The following is a 16,740-nucleotide window of genomic DNA, read 5'->3' as shown; positions in this document are numbered from 1 at the left end:
TATTACAATTGTAAATTTTAATAACCATTTTTTTTTTTTTTTAAAAAAAAACGTTATGTTTTGTTTTTTTTTTTTATTTATATTTATATATTCGCATTTTTATGTAACACTGTGTTAGAGTTTCAGCAAATAAAAAAATGATGTCATAAATACACCCAAATCCCCATAATACACAAATAATATTACCACACTCCCACATTTACCACATGTACATTTAACTATAAAAAAAATAAAAAAATAATTGTTTAAAAAAACAAACCTATATATGTCCTACTATGTTTATATTGTAAAAATAAATATAGAGAAGAAAAAATTTCTATGTAATTTTAATTAAACATATTTTTATCATTTAATCAAATTATTATTATTTTATTTTTTATTTTTTTTTTTATATTTTAAAATTTTTAGCTACAAATAAAAATAAAAAAATTAAAGCAATTATAATAATTAAAACAAACCAATTCAAATTATTATCCAACATTAAACCATTCTTTTAATAAATTAAAAAATAAAAACTATTGTAATTATTATTTTTTTGTTATAATTCAATATTTTTATTTTAAATAATAATAATAATAAAAATAATAATAATATTTCTTACACCAGTTTTAAAAGGGGGTTTGTGTTTTTAATAAATTTATATAATTACTTAAAATAATAATTTATTTATTTATAATTAATTAATATTAATTAATAATTCTATAAACCCTTTGGTATTTATTTTTTATTATACTAATAATAGGAATACTTTATTAAAATATCCTCAAATTTTTTATCTATATTAAATCTTTAAAAAAAAATATTTATATTTTTTTTAGTTTTTTTTTTTTATTATTTTTTTTATATTATTATTATATACAAATAAAACACAATTCATATCTCTTTTTTTTTTGGAAAATCACTAAACTGTGTATTATATTGATCCTCTTTTTTTATTTAATTATTTTGTTTTGTTTTAAATATATTAAATTTCTTTTTTTTAATTTTTTTATTTTAATTTTATCCTTACATTTAAATTATTTCAATGATAAATATTAATTATTATTATTTTTTTTTAGTATTTAAATAGTATTTTATATGTTTTTTTAAAATATATAAATAAATCAAATTATCAAAAATGGTTATTATGGAACAAAATTCCAAAGACAATGGATTACAAACATTGGGCAATGGAATACAAAATGGAATTCAATCAATACAATCAATACCACCACAAATGTTAGCATTTAAAGAAAAGATTATAAATAAAAGCAATAATTATTATTTATTAGACGACCCAAAATCACAACAACAAATGAATGATAATAGTTTAAGAAATAGACAAGAGAACAATGACAATTTATCACATATAGAAAGTAGAGTAAATAAAGTAATTGGTATAAAGGATAGTGATTTTCACCATCAAATATCAAATAGTAATAATACATTAAATAATATAAATAGTAATAATGAAGGAGATAATTTAAATTCACCAACATCATCAACTTCCTCATCCTCATCATCATCATTTAGACTAAGATCATTATCAGCACCAGGTTCAACCAACACTGCTTCTGTACCAGGTACAAAGAATCAGCGTGATTTGTTCCAACAATCTATTGATACATTAGCTGCCAAATTTAGTAAACAAAATAGTATAAACAATAATATAAATGTAAATAGTACCAATAGTTCATATATAGATTCATCAAATAATATTAGTGTAAAATCATCTTTAAATGAAAGTAGTAATACCAGCATTAAAAAATCACAAGGCTCCGATGAAGAATCCGAAGAACTTTCAAATATTGATGAAGAAATTAAAAGAATGAGATCATCATCTCTTACTTCTTTCGAAGCTATTAAAAGAATTGAACGTGATAGAGGTTACTACTCTCCAAGAGAAGATGCATTATCACCTTATGAAATGATCTCTCATTTAGAGTACCAAGAAAGAATTGAAAAAGAAGAACAAGAAAGAGAAGAAAGAAACAATATAATAATTACTCATAATTTTAGTGAAGGCTATACCGGTAATGAAACTTCAAAGAACACATCATCTTTAAATCATTATCATACTTTACCAAAAGCAAATAGCCATTCATCAGCCTCTAGAACCTGTCTTTCACCAACAAATAGTTTATCAAGCTCACCAACACGTTCTTCACCAATATTTAAACGTTCACTAACTTCAAATAGCTTACCATTATCGAAATCTGCTTCAAAACTACCAACTATTAATATAAATAATGAAGATGGCAATAATATTAATAATACCAATAATAATAATGATATTATTAATAATAAAAATGATGATATTGATGAAAATAAGCAAACCCAACAACAATTGGACCATCAACAACATTTGCAACAATTACAACAACAACAATTACAAATTCAACAACAACAATTACAATTACAACAACAACAATTAGAACAACAACAAAAGCAATTAGAACAACAAAAACAACAACTACAGCAACTACAACAACAACAAACCCAACAACCTCCACAGTCACAACCTCCACAATACCAACCACCACTCCCACCAAATATAGTAGAGCATCTCACCTCATCACCATTAAGCACTAGATCCCCCAAAAAAGTTCAACCATTAGTTAAATCACTATCATCACAAACAATAATTAAACAACAGCAACAACAACAACAACAACAACAATCATCACCAAATAGACCATCAACACCAAATCAAACAATGTCTCCATCCCCAAATCTTTCTAGTAACCTTAAAAAAATATCATCAAAACTTTCTTTATCTTCACATTCATTACCAACCAGTGGCAATGGTGGAGATTCTAATAATACTACTCCATCATTAATGTCAGCAAATAGTAGTAGTAACAGTAGCTTTGTTAAATGCTCCTCAGGTAATTCAATTTCTTTAAAGAAATCACAATTAAGCACTCTAAATGGGTCAAGTAGTATAAGTAGGGGTGCGCTATCATCATCATCAAACTCCTCATTAAACAATTCTTTCCAATTAGAATTAAAGCAACATTTAAAAAGAAAACAAGAATCAAACCAATCTAATGAAAAAAAAGAAAAATTTGAACAAAAAAAACATAAAACACCAAAACCTATGGATGAACCAAGTCCAAATGCCTCAAATTCTATTAAGGTAACTTTTCAATTTAGTGGCACAGGTAAAAAAGTTTCAAGATATTTCCAATCAAACTGTAAGGTTGAAGTGTTAAAAGAATATATAGAATGGTTATCTTTGCAAGAACCTCAATTATTCGATAGCTCTTTTAAACTCTCTGATGAATCTTTCTACAGAATTATAGACTATGACTTTTGCTATACCATTCAACCATCAAAAATATCAATTTCAAACTTTGATATAACATTTAAAGATTCTGGTTTTACTCCAAAATCAAATTTAATAAATATCTCCATTGTATAAAAACTCAATCAAAAAAATCAAAAATTGTATTTAATAATCATATAAACATTGTAATATGAACCAATTAATTTTTTTCATATTCATAAAAAGAAACAATAAATAAAAACCAAAATTAAAATATATATTTATACACGTTTATTTTTGTTTTAATCTTTTAATTTTTATTTTATTGTTTATTTTATTTTTTCAAATTTAGAAATAAACATACCAGAGGTACCGTTTTTAGGGTAAAATCTAAATGTGTTTGGAATATACCCTATTGAATATGGTATTTTACATTCTTCCTCTGTGTCTTCTTTATTGCTGCTGTTGTTGTCTTTTTCAAACTCTTGAAACGCTGGAATTAATTTTATAGAGTCTTTATATTTGTTTAATAGAAACTGAACAATTTCTTCATTTTGTTCTTTACAAAAGCTGCATGTACTGTACACTAAATGACCACCAACTTTAACTAACTTGAAACCATTATCGATTAATCCTTTCTGTAGTTCAGTTAACTGTTTGGATTTCTCTGGTGCATAGTATCTACCCATTTTCGAATGTTTTATTAAATGTCTAATGGAAGCATCCAAACTGCATTCTGCATCTACAATTACTTTATCATATAAAGTTGAACTGCTATATCGCATATAAAATTCATTACAAAAATATAAATCTTTTAAATCGAATATTGCTTTTTTACTTGATCTTTTATTAATTTTTCTTTTTTTATTGTTACTAATATTATTATTATTATTATTATTATTATTATTATTTAATTGAATTTCTTCATCTTCCTCCTTTTTTTCATCTATTTCCTCTATTTCCTCTTTCCTATTGCTTTCCTCATTTTTTTGATGTTTTTTAATTTGTTTTTGCTTTTTTCTAGACTCGACTATATCTTTTGGAATTGGATCATTTTTATTTGGTGCTAATGAATCGAATGTTGTGCCATCACTACAGAATAATCTTACATTAGGGATTTTATATTTTTTCAAAATTGTTTTACAACTACCTAATCTATTGGATGAAATATCTACACCTGAAACTGTACCATTACCACCCAACATATCTGATATCATACATAGTTTCGTTCCCGGTGCACAACAAATATCTAATACATTGTCACCTGGTTTTGGATTTAATGCTAAAATTGCTGCACCACTACTTGCATCCATTCCATATATCTAAATTTAATTAAATAATTAGGTATTTAATTTTATTTTTTTATAAATTATTTATTACTACTATTATTATAATAGTATTATTATTATTATTAAACTATCCTTACAATACCAGATTTATATGATTTTGTTGATGATATGGTTGCATTTGAATTTTCAAATTTATAAAAATAAGGTAACCATTTGATTGGAATTAATTTGGTTCCTAAATCTTCCTCTATCGATTTTATAAATAAATTTTTATCTTTTGAATTTTCATATTCTTTTTGTTTTATTCTAATAAATCTGGGTATATCTTTAACATTATATGAATCTAATGGAATATCATTATTGTTTAAAAACTCTATAAATTCTTTTGGTTTATTATTAAGAAATTCTTTTAAAAAATCTTTATTACATTCCACTTTTTCTTCCTCTTCCTCTTCCTCTTCGTCCTCTGCTCTTTCTATATCTTTTGTATTGTCGTTATCATCATTATTTTTAGCAATGAATTGCATTATTATAAATAAAATAAAAAAAATATTAAAAAATATTAAAAAAAATTAAAATTTTTTTTTATTTTTTTTAATTTAATTTAATTTTTTTTTTTTCACGTTCTTTCTCGCTCTTCACGTTCACGCTCTTTTTCTCTTTCTCGCTCTTCACGTTCACGCTCTTTTTTTCTTTCTCGCTCTTCACGTTCACGCTCTTTTTTTTCTTTCTCGCTCTTCACGTTCACGCTCTTTTTTTCTTTCTCGCTCTTCACGTTCGCGCTCTCTTTCTCTTTCTCTCTCTTTCTCTTTCCTTTTCCCATTTAGTTATTACAGTAATTTTAGGGGTTATACTTATTTAATTTCAAAACTATCATATTTGCAAATATATATGTATAAAAAAGAAATATTTAACATTATCAATAAGTGCTATAATATTTACAAAAATAATAAAATTAATGAATCAATTCAAAAATTAAATTATAATTATATTTTAATTTATATAAATTTAATTAATTATAACTATGAAATAATATGTACTAATAACAATGTAGACTGTACAGATAATATAAATAAAATAAATAAAACATCTAAAGAACTATTAGAAATAATATGGAATGACTTTCTTCATGTTGGCGATTGGAATAATGTCGATATTATTTGGAAAGATTTATTTTCATATACAACTATATTTTATGTTTTTTCAATATTTATAAACAATAACTATAATAATAATAATAATAATAATAACATTTTAAAAACCTTAGACTATGCAATTTTGTTTGGGGATAAATTATTTAACTCAATAATAAATGATTTCATAAATTTTATAACAAACAGTAATATTAATAATAATAATAATAATAATAATAATAATAATAATAATAATAATAATAATAATAATAATAATTTTAATTATAATAAAGATATAAATTTAAATTTAAATCCAAACAAATCAATCAAAATTTTTAAAGATCCCATCAGTTTAGAAGAATTTAACAAAGAAATGAAATTTGGTGAACCATTTATAATAGAGGGTTATATGAATTCATGGCCATGCTTTTCAAAAAATGATTCAAATAATAGAAATTGGGGCAATATAAATTATCTTAAACAAATCGCAGGGCATAGGACAGTAAATATTGAAATTGGGAAAAACTATTTAGATAACAACCTATCACAAAAACTAATAACATTTAACGAATTCATTGAACAATTTATTGAAAATAACAATGAAACAATTGGTTACTTGGCACAAACCAAATTATTAGATCAAATACCAGAATTAAAAAAAGATATCAAAATTCCTGAATATTGCTCCGAACAACCAATTGTTAATGCATGGTTTGGTCCCAAAAACACAATTACCCCTCTCCATTTTGACCCCAAAAATAATTTTCTTTGCCAAGTGGTAGGATATAAATATATTAAATTATATCACTCAAAATACTCAAATTATTTATATCCAAATTCTAGTTCAAAATTATATTTTAATACAAGCATGGTAAATATTTATTGCTACTATATTATAAACAAAACAAAAAAAAAAATTAATATTTTTTTTTTTTTATCAGGTTGATATAGAAAATCCTAACTATGAAAAATATCAAAAATTTAAAGAAATCGAACCAAACTTTTTAGAATGCGTGCTCAGGCCAGGCGATATTTTATTTATACCCAAATTATATTACCACTTTGTAAAATCTCTTTCGATATCTTTTTCATTAAGTTTTTGGTGGGGTTAAATAAATAAATTAAATATTTAATTTATTAACTTAATTTAATTAATATTAAGTTTAGAAAAAAAAAATAAAAAAAAAAAAAAGAAGAAAGAAAAAAAAGTCTTGTTGACTTTTAAATAACACCTGATATGCTGACACATAAATTCAAAAAACGAAAAAAATAAAAAATAAAAAAATAAAAAATTAAATTTTCAAAAAAAAAAAAAAAAATTTTTGATTTTTTTTTAACAAACGATAATCCTATAATAAATATTATTATCATATCTCTAAAAGACACTTTTTTAAATTAAATTATATAATATTTAAAGATATAGGTAAAATGGTAAATTATTTTAATTTGCTCGATGACGAAGATGAAGAGGTTAATGTTCCATTAGAAAAAGAACAAGTTAAACAACAACAACCACAACCACAAACTTCAATCTATGTTCCACCACTTAGAACTAGCACAGAGGCCACAAATAAAGCACCAGTTTCACAACATATTGAAATTCAATTTGATTTTGATTCAAAAAATTTAGAAGAAACTTTACCAGAGAAATGGATTCTTTGGTATGATACCAAAAAAGCTATAAATACAACCACAACTGAAAGTGATGGTGAATATCTTCAAAATGTCGAAAAGGTTGGAACATTTAATACATTAAAGGTAAGAATTTTATTTTTATTATTACTATTTAACATTTTGGTCTTCATGTTAATATAAATTTTTTTTATTTTTCTGTAGGAACTTAAAAATCTTTGGGACTCATTAAAGACTCCATTAGAGGTTATTGGTAATATTAGTATTTTTAAAGAAGGTATTGAACCAGCTTGGGAAGATTCAAAAAATAAAGATGGCGGTAAAATTGTATGTTTTAAATTAAATTTTTTGATGTTCAAATTTTTATAAATTTATTAATTTTTTTTTTATATTTTTTTATTATAATAAAATTTTAGTCTGTAAACTACCTAAAAGATAATGGTGATTTTAGTAAAGTTTTTAATGCTTGGTTTACTTTATTCACAACAATTGTTTATACTACTTTTGAAAATTATGAACAATCTGTAAGTTATTTTCTTTATAATAGATTAGATAGTTAACAAAATTTTAATAAATAATATTTTTTTATTTATTTATTTTAAATATAGAACGGTATCGTATTATCAATTAGAGGTTGGGGTGCATCAATTAGTTTATGGAACGGAAGTGCAGAACAAGATAAAGTTCAATCAATTAAAGAATCATTCCACAATATATTATCAATTAAATATTCAAAGTACTCAGTACATAAAGCAGCAATTCTTTTCAAAAATAATAAAAAAGATGATATTAAAACTGGTGGTCAATTATATAAAAAAAAGAGAGATGAACATGGTTTCACAATTAAACCATACAATGTAAATACTCAATTATTAGTTCATCCAGGTTTCTCAGGTGCTTATGAAAAGCAATGGTCTGTAGAACAACCACAACAATCACAACAATTACATTTAAATAAACAACCAATAAACTCAAATAAAATATCAATTAAAAAACCATTATATACTGTAAATACTGAAGAAAGAAAAGAAATAGTTTTAGAATCAGATTTAGCTGAACAACATCAACAAGAAAAAGATCAAGTAAAAGAAGCTATACAGCCAATTATTGAAGTACCAACAGGTGTTAATGCATGGTCAACTGGTTTATTATTAGGTCAAAAACCAGAAAATAATAATAATAATAATGATAACACAGTTTTAGAGGAAGAAGAAAAAGTAGAAGAAGAATTAAAGAAGGAAAATAAATCAGTTTATTCTTGGAATACTCAAAAAAATACATCAGAAGAATCATCAGCAACTGTCGACTTTGCATCCATTGCTTCAAATAAACCAACTGCTACTATTAATAAAAATGCTGAAGTTCCATCAGGTGTTAATGCATGGTCAACTGGTAAATTATTAGTTCCATCACCATCAATAGCTACTGAAAAAAAATCAAATTCGAGTGAGAAGTTAATTGAAGAAAAACAAATTGTTGAAAAGAAAGAGAAAAAAGAAAAAAAAGAGAAACCAGTTGTTGAAAAGAAAGAACAACCAATGAAAAGAGTAAATTCAAAAGAAGTTTTACAAAAAACAGAAGTAGTTTCATCATCAGATTCATTTTGGGAAGATCCAGAACCAATTGCCCCAGCTCCAGTTAAAAAAGTTGAACCAACTCCAACTCCAGCTCCAGTTAAAAAAGTTGAACCAACCCCAGCTCCAGCTAAAAAAGTCGAACAACAACCAATTGAAACCCAACCAGAATCATTCTCCAAAGTTGCTAAAAAAGATAAATCATATAAAAATAAAAACCAACCTCAACCAGTATCATCATCATGGTCAGCTCAAGGTCTTAGTATTGCTGAATTAATTGCTAAACAACCAGAACCAGTTGTTTCCTCAACACCAACACCATCTGTTGTTGAACAAATTTCTGCTACCACTACTGTAAATATAGTTAAAGTTGAAACTGCACCATCTGCACCATCTGCCCCATCCACCACACCAGAACCAGTTAAATCAGGTTTACTTCAAATTAAAGAAGCTAAAAAGGTTGAAGTTTTAGAAGTTGTTAAATCAGAAACTGATGAATGGAAATCTGTTGAAAAGAAAACAAAAACAGCCAAAAAAATCTCAAATGATAAAGAAAAGAAAGAAAACATCACTAATAATAAAGGACCACAAGATAACTTATTAATTAGAAATTTAATAGTTGAAGAACCATTAGAATATTTATCACCAGTTAAACAACCACAAAAGAAACAATCTAAGGAGTCATCTAAAGAACAACCAAAATCAAAAGAGCAACCAAAGGAACAATCAAAACCAAAAGAGCAACCAAAAGAAACAAACACAGTTAAAAAGACATCTAAAAAACAAACAGAAGTTACCAAAACCACCACTTCAAATAATAAACCAAATAATAAATCAGTTACCCAAAATACAAAAGACACTTCAATAATATCACCATCATTAAAAATGAATTTAATTGCTGTTTTTGCTGTTTTAGCTTTAGGTTTTATTCTTAAATATTTATTTGCTTAAATAAATAATTCATCAACATATAATAACATAAATATTATTTTTATAAAAAAAATAATAATATTTTTAGCAATAAAAAAAAAAAAAAAAAAAAAAGAAATAAGAAAAAAGTAGAATTAATACTAGCTTTACTGCTATTATTACTTTAATATTAGATTAATAATATTTTTTAAAAATTTTAAATAAATAAATATATTTTTTACAAATAATCTAAAACAAAGAATTAAATAAATCTATAAAAATAAATTTTAGAGAAAACACAAAATTTAAATTTCTACCAAAGTAGTAATTATTTATTAAAATTACAAATAAATTATGCACATTTTTTATTTTTTTGTATAGATTAAAATACATAAAATCTTCTTTATTAAATTACAAATGTAGTAATAATAATTATAAATATATAATATTAATTTCAATTAATTTGGGGAGAGAATAATAATATTGTGTATTTAGTGGTGGTATCTACTGGTGGTGAATGTGGTGGTAGTGGGATTTCTTTTTTTAAAAATTTTTAAAAAAAAAAAAAAATAAAAGAATACAATCTACAATATTTGGTTTTTAATATCAATACTATAAACAATTATTATATTGCTTATAGTATGATAAGTTTGTGAGTATTATAAATACACATATTTATTTTTTTAAAAGTACAAAGTTTTTTTTTTCTATAAAGTTTTTTTTTTTTGAATTAGAAATACAGTTGATTTTTTTTTAATATTTCGATTAATATAAAAAAAATATTATAATATCATATGATTATCATTATAATAATTATTTAACATGAGATTGGGGCACCATCTTTTGGGTATTCAACAACAAAACCTTTGGTTTGGAAACTTGATTGTTCAAAATAACCTGGTGGTAATTTAGAGATCTTACTATTACCATAAAAGTTAATTTGATTATTATTTAATAAAGTACAATTTGATGATGAGTTTGAAAAGTTTAAAATAGATTTTAATGAATCTAAAAAAAAAAAAAAAAAAAAAATTAATAACTAAAATATTAAAATTTATTTTTTAAAAAACAAAAAGAACTTACTTAATAAGGCCATTTTTGAAATTATTTTTATTTTAAAATATTATTTGTATAAATTTTTATAGTTTTAAAATATTTATTATATTTATTTTATTGTTTGTTTTTAATTTAATGATCATTGTATTAAAAAAATGTTTCCTTAAATAGTTGATTGTTTATTCAAAAATTAAAAAAAAAATTTAAAAAAAAAAAAAATTAAAAAAAAATAAAATTAAAAAATTTAATAATAATAATATAAGAAATTTAATATATACCTTCTAAGAGGGTTAATTTCAATAATATAATTTTTGATTAATGATTTGAACTTGTACAACCAACTATTTATATATAAAATAATTGTTTTTGTTGTATACTAATATTATGATAACACTAATAAATACCCACTCTATTACAACAAAAACAACAACTATTTGGTTAACCCCATAACCACACACACAATATTTAAAATATAGATAGTAAAACACACATACATACACACACAAAATCAAACACAGAAAACACACTCCAATACACAGATTTAAATTTAAAATAATTATCATTATTATTTTTATTATTCAAAATAAAGAAAAATCACCCAAACATTCTTTTTATGTTAATATTAATATTTTGACTTTATGCTTTTCTCTCTATAACATATTGTGTTATTATATTTTATAAATTTTATATTATTATTGTTGTTGTGGTGTTGTTTGGTGTTAAAATATTAATAATATCATTTATTATTATTTTAACCAAGGAACTTTTTACTAACCCACTCACATTCTTACACACAAAGAGACAATAAATTATTATAATTTACCCCGCTCCATAAGAATTTTATATAGATTCATTTTTTTATTTTATTTTCTTTTTTAAAATCATAACATTTTATTGTTAAAACAAATCTAGACTATTAATTATCGCTTGTTTTTCACCGCTAATGATGATAAAATAAACACACTAGCTCATTATATTTTTAATTTAAAATAATAAAAATAAAAAAAAATAAAAAAAGTTTCTTTTTTTTAATAATAATCTTTTAAAAAGATAATGACAACAAAGTAGCATAAATACTAAAAAGAAAAATACACCATATTAATATAATGATAAAAAAAAGTACACAAATACATATTCGCTCACTAATTCACTCACTCACAAACACACCCACACACTTCAACACTTAATAACTTTTCATAATTTACCCATTATAAAGCTTTTATACTATGTACATTTAAATTAAAGTTCAAACAGCATTTATAAATTTTTTATTAAATACCCAATTACATTTTTTCAACGACTTTGTTTAATATTTATAATTTAATAATTTTGTAAAATAACTATTTGTCTTTATATTCAGCATAAACGCACAATGATTTTTTTATAAAAAAACCACTAGACTCATATTACACTCATTTATTTAATTTCTATTTAAAATTTAAAATAAATTTAATTTTATCACTCTTCTTTATCATATGTTTATAATTTGAATTTACCAACATTACTATAAAATTAAAATGGATAGTGGACATGTGTGTGTATGTGTATTAATATTTTGGTGTGTTAATTATAATTATTATTATTATTTTTATTATTATTAAAAAATAAATAACTAACCAATAATTTTAATACATCGATAACAATAAATAATAATTATTACTAAAAAAAAAGTTATAATGATATCATCAATTAACTGATTTATATTATAAGAAAATAATATAATTATTTTAATACTTTATTAAGACATTATAATAAAAAACATAATTGTTATTTTAAATTAAAACTCTTTTTTTTTTTTTAGAATAAAAAAAATAAAAGGTTTATTGTCTGTTTTTTTTTTTTAAATCGGAAATAATTATTTAATAATTTCATTATTATTATTATTATTATTATCATTTTTATTATAATTTTTTTTTTTTTTTTGAATTTTTATTATTGTTGCTTTGATTTTATTTTTTTTGTTTTTGTTATTGTTATTATTAAAACCAAGGTTTATCATCCTTTTTAAATTTTTGAAGATCTTCGAGATCAAAAATGTAATATGGACGGCCAGGGATTTTTTTTTGATAAATCCAATCATTTGTGTAGGTGTCGTAATTTTTTAAATATTTTTCGTTATCAAAAATGTTTGGTTTATCAGCAATTTTAGAAGTTGATCCATTTGAAAGAACATCTTTTTCATTTTTGTTATTGTTATTTTCTACATCCATAAGTGATTTATTATTTTCAACTATATAGTTTAAATGAAAATTTAAAAAAAAAAAGGGTTAATATGAAAACAGTTTTAATTTTATAATAATTGTTGATATCTTTTAATTATGATTTAATTTTAATGATATACATTATTTTATGATTTATAATTATAAACCTTTATTTTTAATTTTTATTTTGTAAAATGAGTTTTGATTACAAATTGAAATATTACTAATTTTGTAATTTAAAAAAAAAGATAATTTACATAAAATAATAAATTTATAAAAAAATAATCTATTTGTATAAAATTATAAACAAACTACAATATTTACCTATTATTGTCATTTTTTCTTCAGTATATAGATTCTTTAATAAATGTGTTTTTTATGATTGATCTTTTTTATGATTTTTTTTTTTTATTGTTATTAAAAATATTTAAACAAAAAAAATAATTTCAAAATTAAATTTTTTTTATAATAAATAGTAATAATCTTTAATTATATTATATTAATTATTAATATATTTAATTTATAATATATTAATAAATATTAATTTAATTAAAAGTTTGAATATAAAATATAAAATATATATAATAATTTAAATTAATAGAGTAAAAATAAATTATATAAATTAATTATATATATGTTTAATAAATTTAAAATATTTATAATTTTTAAAAATTTAAAAAAAAGATAAATTAAAAAATATTATTAAAATTAAAATTAAAATTAAAATTAAAATTAAATAAATTGTATATTTAAAGAGCTGATACATTAACACACTCAAACAACCCCCACTAATTTCTAATGTTGTATATTAGTCTTACTACTACAACTACTATTACTATTACATTTATCTATATTAAAAAATTATTTAATTATTTTCAGTATATATCGTTTTTTTTCCAATTTAAATATTCCCATGGTCATTTTGTTTCTTTTATTTGTTTGTTTTTAGAAATCAATTTTAACAATATTATTGTTATTAGTGATTCTTCAAGAGGGTTATTTTATTCTATTATTATCTATGCATGTATTTGAACAACAGCTAACACAAAATTTATACACCCACACCCACATTAATACCCCAATTCACACACATTTGCACATTTTTTTTAAAAAACCCACACAAAAAAAGTATTTAGAAATTACATAGTTTATTTTTATTGATATATGTCGTCACTATAATTTTTTATTTTCTTCAGTTTCAAAAAAAAACAAAAAACAAAAACAAATATATATAATTAATCAAATGATTTTGTGTGTTTTTTTTTAAAGTGGATAGAATGAGCACATTCACACCAACCCACCCATATTACAATTAAGGATAAAAAATGTTTTTATTTGTTCAGCATTGTAACTATTGGGGGAGAATTGTTGTTGGATTTAAATGAGATTTTTTTTTTTTCTTGATAAATTAAAAAAATTCTCAACTGTATTAAATCTGTAAGATAAAAGTAGGTGACGTTGTAGTAATTTTAAAGTTTATTAAGTTCTAAATTTAGAAAACAATTTAATCTAATATACATCGCATTTTTTTTATTAATAAAAATATATAAAAAAATTATTATAATATTAAAATAAAAAATTAATCTTTGTTTTTAATTGGTTGTTTTTTTATTAAATCTTTGATATCAATTGGTAATCATTGGAAAATTACTATAGATAAAAATAAAAAAATAAATAAAATAAAAATAAAAAAAAAGGATAATAAAAAATAAATAAAAAAATTAACAGTAGGTTTACTTTTTATTTATTAATTTATTTCAATAAATATTTTCTAAATTTTTTAAATATTTTTGAATTTTTGAATGTATATATATCATTAGAATTTGAAAAAGTTGTGATAATATTTGAGTAATTTGAAAAAAAGATTTGATCTTTTAAAATTTCATTTTCATCTGCTATAAATAGAAATTGTAGAGATAATGGTAGTGGTAGTTTATAGGATGGTTTTTTATCACCACGAATAATAAGTACTGAAGTTGAAGGAGGGATAAAATCTTGAGATAGTATTGGTATACTTTCCATTATAATATTTGGATCAATGATATTTATGTTATACTCTGAAAATGAAAAATTTAAATCCAAAATTCGAAGTGTTGATGGGAACGGTGATATATTGTGTTGGTTCATAAGATGAATCATGTAGCCTGTGAAAATGGTATCTAACATTATGGACTTTAAACTTGAATCTCTTAAATAGTTGTGGTTTGGTAAGATATTGTCCACTTGATCTATATTCCCTTGGCTGTAATCAACCATCTCTAAATTTGTAATATTCTTCATTTTTTCGAGTGGTGGTAATAATACTGAATGGAAAAGAGTTATATATCTTAGTGATTTTAAATTATTAAATTTTAAAAATAAATCTGAAACTGAACTATCACTATTGTATATTCTTCTATCGAATAAAATAAGTTTCTTTAAATTTGAGGGATCTTGAAAATTAAATGATATTTGGAAGTTTTCGCATTGCAGTTTTTTAAGAGTTTTGGGGAAACCAATGCCATATTTATTTTCTATAATTGAGGGAGTTCGGTGGCATATTTTAAATGATTTTATATTTTGTGGTATTATTCCAATGTCAAAAGTTTTTGATGTTAAATCTATTTTAATATTAGATAATGATTTTAATGATTTTAAATTATTATTTATATATTTGTTGTTAATTTCAATTAATTTATCTACTTCATTTTGTTCTATTGTTGAATTTTGTTGCTGTAGTTGCTGTTGCTGTTGTTGTAGTACTGAGATTGGTTTAAATAAAAATAAAAAAGTTGGAAATGATAAAGAAACTTTTTTTAAACTATAACTCTGATCATTTATCCATTTAAAATCTATATGAGTATTATTGAATAAATAAATTGATAGACTTGAAAGTGAAGATGGAATGCTATTATACATTGTATTGTTTGGTTGAGTATTTGGGGCATCTTTTTTATATGATCGAATTTCAAAGTTTTTTAAGTTTGGTGGGAAGTTTAATGTTGGATGGTCATATTCAGTAACTATTATTAATGTGTTTAGCAGTTTTGGTAATTTGGTTATTGGTTTAGGAAAATCCATGGAAAGTTCTAATCTTTTGATTGAGTCTGGTAAATAAAAAAGTACTGATGGGTCACAAAATGGGCCTAATTGTAATGATTCTAAATATTTAAATGGTGAGTTTTCTATTATTTGCTGATAATTGAAATAGTAGTTAAAAAGTGTTGATGCTTTGGCTAAAATGGATATTTCTAAACAGAGCATGCCAAATTTAAACTCTTTTAGTGTTTCTGGTAGTTTTAGCTCTTCAATTGGAATTGGGGTAAGTAAAAAATAATGGGAGATTTTTAAACTATTTATATTTGGTGAGAGTTGGTTTAAAAATTCTAAAAATTTTTTTTTTGATTCTTTAAATGAATCTCCATTAATTGAAATTGATTTTATTGAAAAAGGGTTATCATTATTAATGTTGTCGTTGTATTGATAATAGTCCGAGTGTTTATCAAATTTTAGTGAGATGATTTTGCTTATTTCATTATATAGTTTATTATAAGTAAGTATCTTATTACGAAGTATATTATTTTTCCAAATTATAAAGAATTTATCATTATTATTATTAATATTGTTTATATTACTATTATTATTATTGTTATTATACATAATAGTTATTATAGTATTACTGTTGTGCTGATAAATAAAAAAAATAAATGAAATTTTTTA

The 16,740-nt window shown here is 22.2% G+C and overlaps 7 protein-coding genes across 7 annotated transcripts; 3 read left to right on the top strand and 4 right to left on the bottom strand.

The window, feature by feature from the left end:
- Window positions 1–2,815: 2,815 nt before the first annotated feature.
- On the top strand, window positions 2,816–3,522 carry DICPUDRAFT_91589 (uncharacterized protein; the record flags this gene model as incomplete). Its single annotated transcript, XM_003285801.1, has 1 exon — window positions 2,816–3,522. The coding sequence occupies one exon, from the start codon at window positions 2,819–2,821 to the stop codon at window positions 3,401–3,403; it is 585 nt and encodes a 194-aa protein (XP_003285849.1). The 3' UTR covers window positions 3,404–3,522.
- A 54-nt stretch (window positions 3,523–3,576) lies between these two features.
- On the bottom strand, window positions 3,577–5,063 carry DICPUDRAFT_76769 (uncharacterized protein; the record flags this gene model as incomplete). Its single annotated transcript, XM_003285783.1, has 2 exons — window positions 3,577–4,569; window positions 4,674–5,063. 2 exons carry the CDS (start codon window positions 5,061–5,063, stop codon window positions 3,577–3,579), a joined length of 1,383 nt encoding a protein of 460 aa, XP_003285831.1.
- A 962-nt stretch (window positions 5,064–6,025) lies between these two features.
- On the top strand, window positions 6,026–6,971 carry DICPUDRAFT_91588 (uncharacterized protein). Its single transcript, XM_003285800.1, has 2 exons — window positions 6,026–6,540; window positions 6,611–6,971. Exons 1-2 carry the CDS (start codon window positions 6,043–6,045, stop codon window positions 6,779–6,781), a joined length of 669 nt encoding a protein of 222 aa, XP_003285848.1. The 5' UTR covers window positions 6,026–6,042; the 3' UTR covers window positions 6,782–6,971.
- A 126-nt stretch (window positions 6,972–7,097) lies between these two features.
- DICPUDRAFT_149749 (uncharacterized protein) lies at window positions 7,098–9,826 on the top strand (the record flags this gene model as incomplete). The annotated part of the gene is made up of 4 exons (XM_003285799.1): window positions 7,098–7,427; window positions 7,506–7,628; window positions 7,718–7,825; window positions 7,910–9,826. 4 exons carry the CDS (start codon window positions 7,098–7,100, stop codon window positions 9,824–9,826), a joined length of 2,478 nt encoding a protein of 825 aa, XP_003285847.1.
- Window positions 9,827–10,601: 775 nt separating this feature from the next.
- Window positions 10,602–10,880, bottom strand: DICPUDRAFT_149748 (uncharacterized protein; the record flags this gene model as incomplete). The annotated part of the gene is made up of 2 exons (XM_003285782.1): window positions 10,602–10,792; window positions 10,868–10,880. The coding sequence occupies 2 exons, from the start codon at window positions 10,878–10,880 to the stop codon at window positions 10,602–10,604; spliced, it is 204 nt and encodes a 67-aa protein (XP_003285830.1).
- Window positions 10,881–12,819: 1,939 nt separating this feature from the next.
- Window positions 12,820–13,378, bottom strand: DICPUDRAFT_149746 (uncharacterized protein; the record flags this gene model as incomplete). Its single annotated transcript, XM_003285781.1, has 2 exons — window positions 12,820–13,070; window positions 13,366–13,378. 2 exons carry the CDS (start codon window positions 13,376–13,378, stop codon window positions 12,820–12,822), a joined length of 264 nt encoding a protein of 87 aa, XP_003285829.1.
- A 1,415-nt stretch (window positions 13,379–14,793) lies between these two features.
- DICPUDRAFT_149744 (uncharacterized protein) lies at window positions 14,794–16,680 on the bottom strand (the record flags this gene model as incomplete). The annotated part of the gene is made up of 1 exon (XM_003285780.1): window positions 14,794–16,680. The coding sequence occupies one exon, from the start codon at window positions 16,678–16,680 to the stop codon at window positions 14,794–14,796; it is 1,887 nt and encodes a 628-aa protein (XP_003285828.1).
- Between the last annotated feature and the right edge of the window lie 60 nt (window positions 16,681–16,740).

Source organism: Dictyostelium purpureum, assembly GCF_000190715.1.
Source record: "Dictyostelium purpureum unplaced genomic scaffold DICPUscaffold_54, whole genome shotgun sequence".
Taxonomy (NCBI): Eukaryota; Evosea; class Eumycetozoa; order Dictyosteliales; family Dictyosteliaceae; genus Dictyostelium; species Dictyostelium purpureum.
Note: the sequence above shows the minus strand (reverse complement) of the source record. Positions and strands in the feature narration are given on the sequence as shown.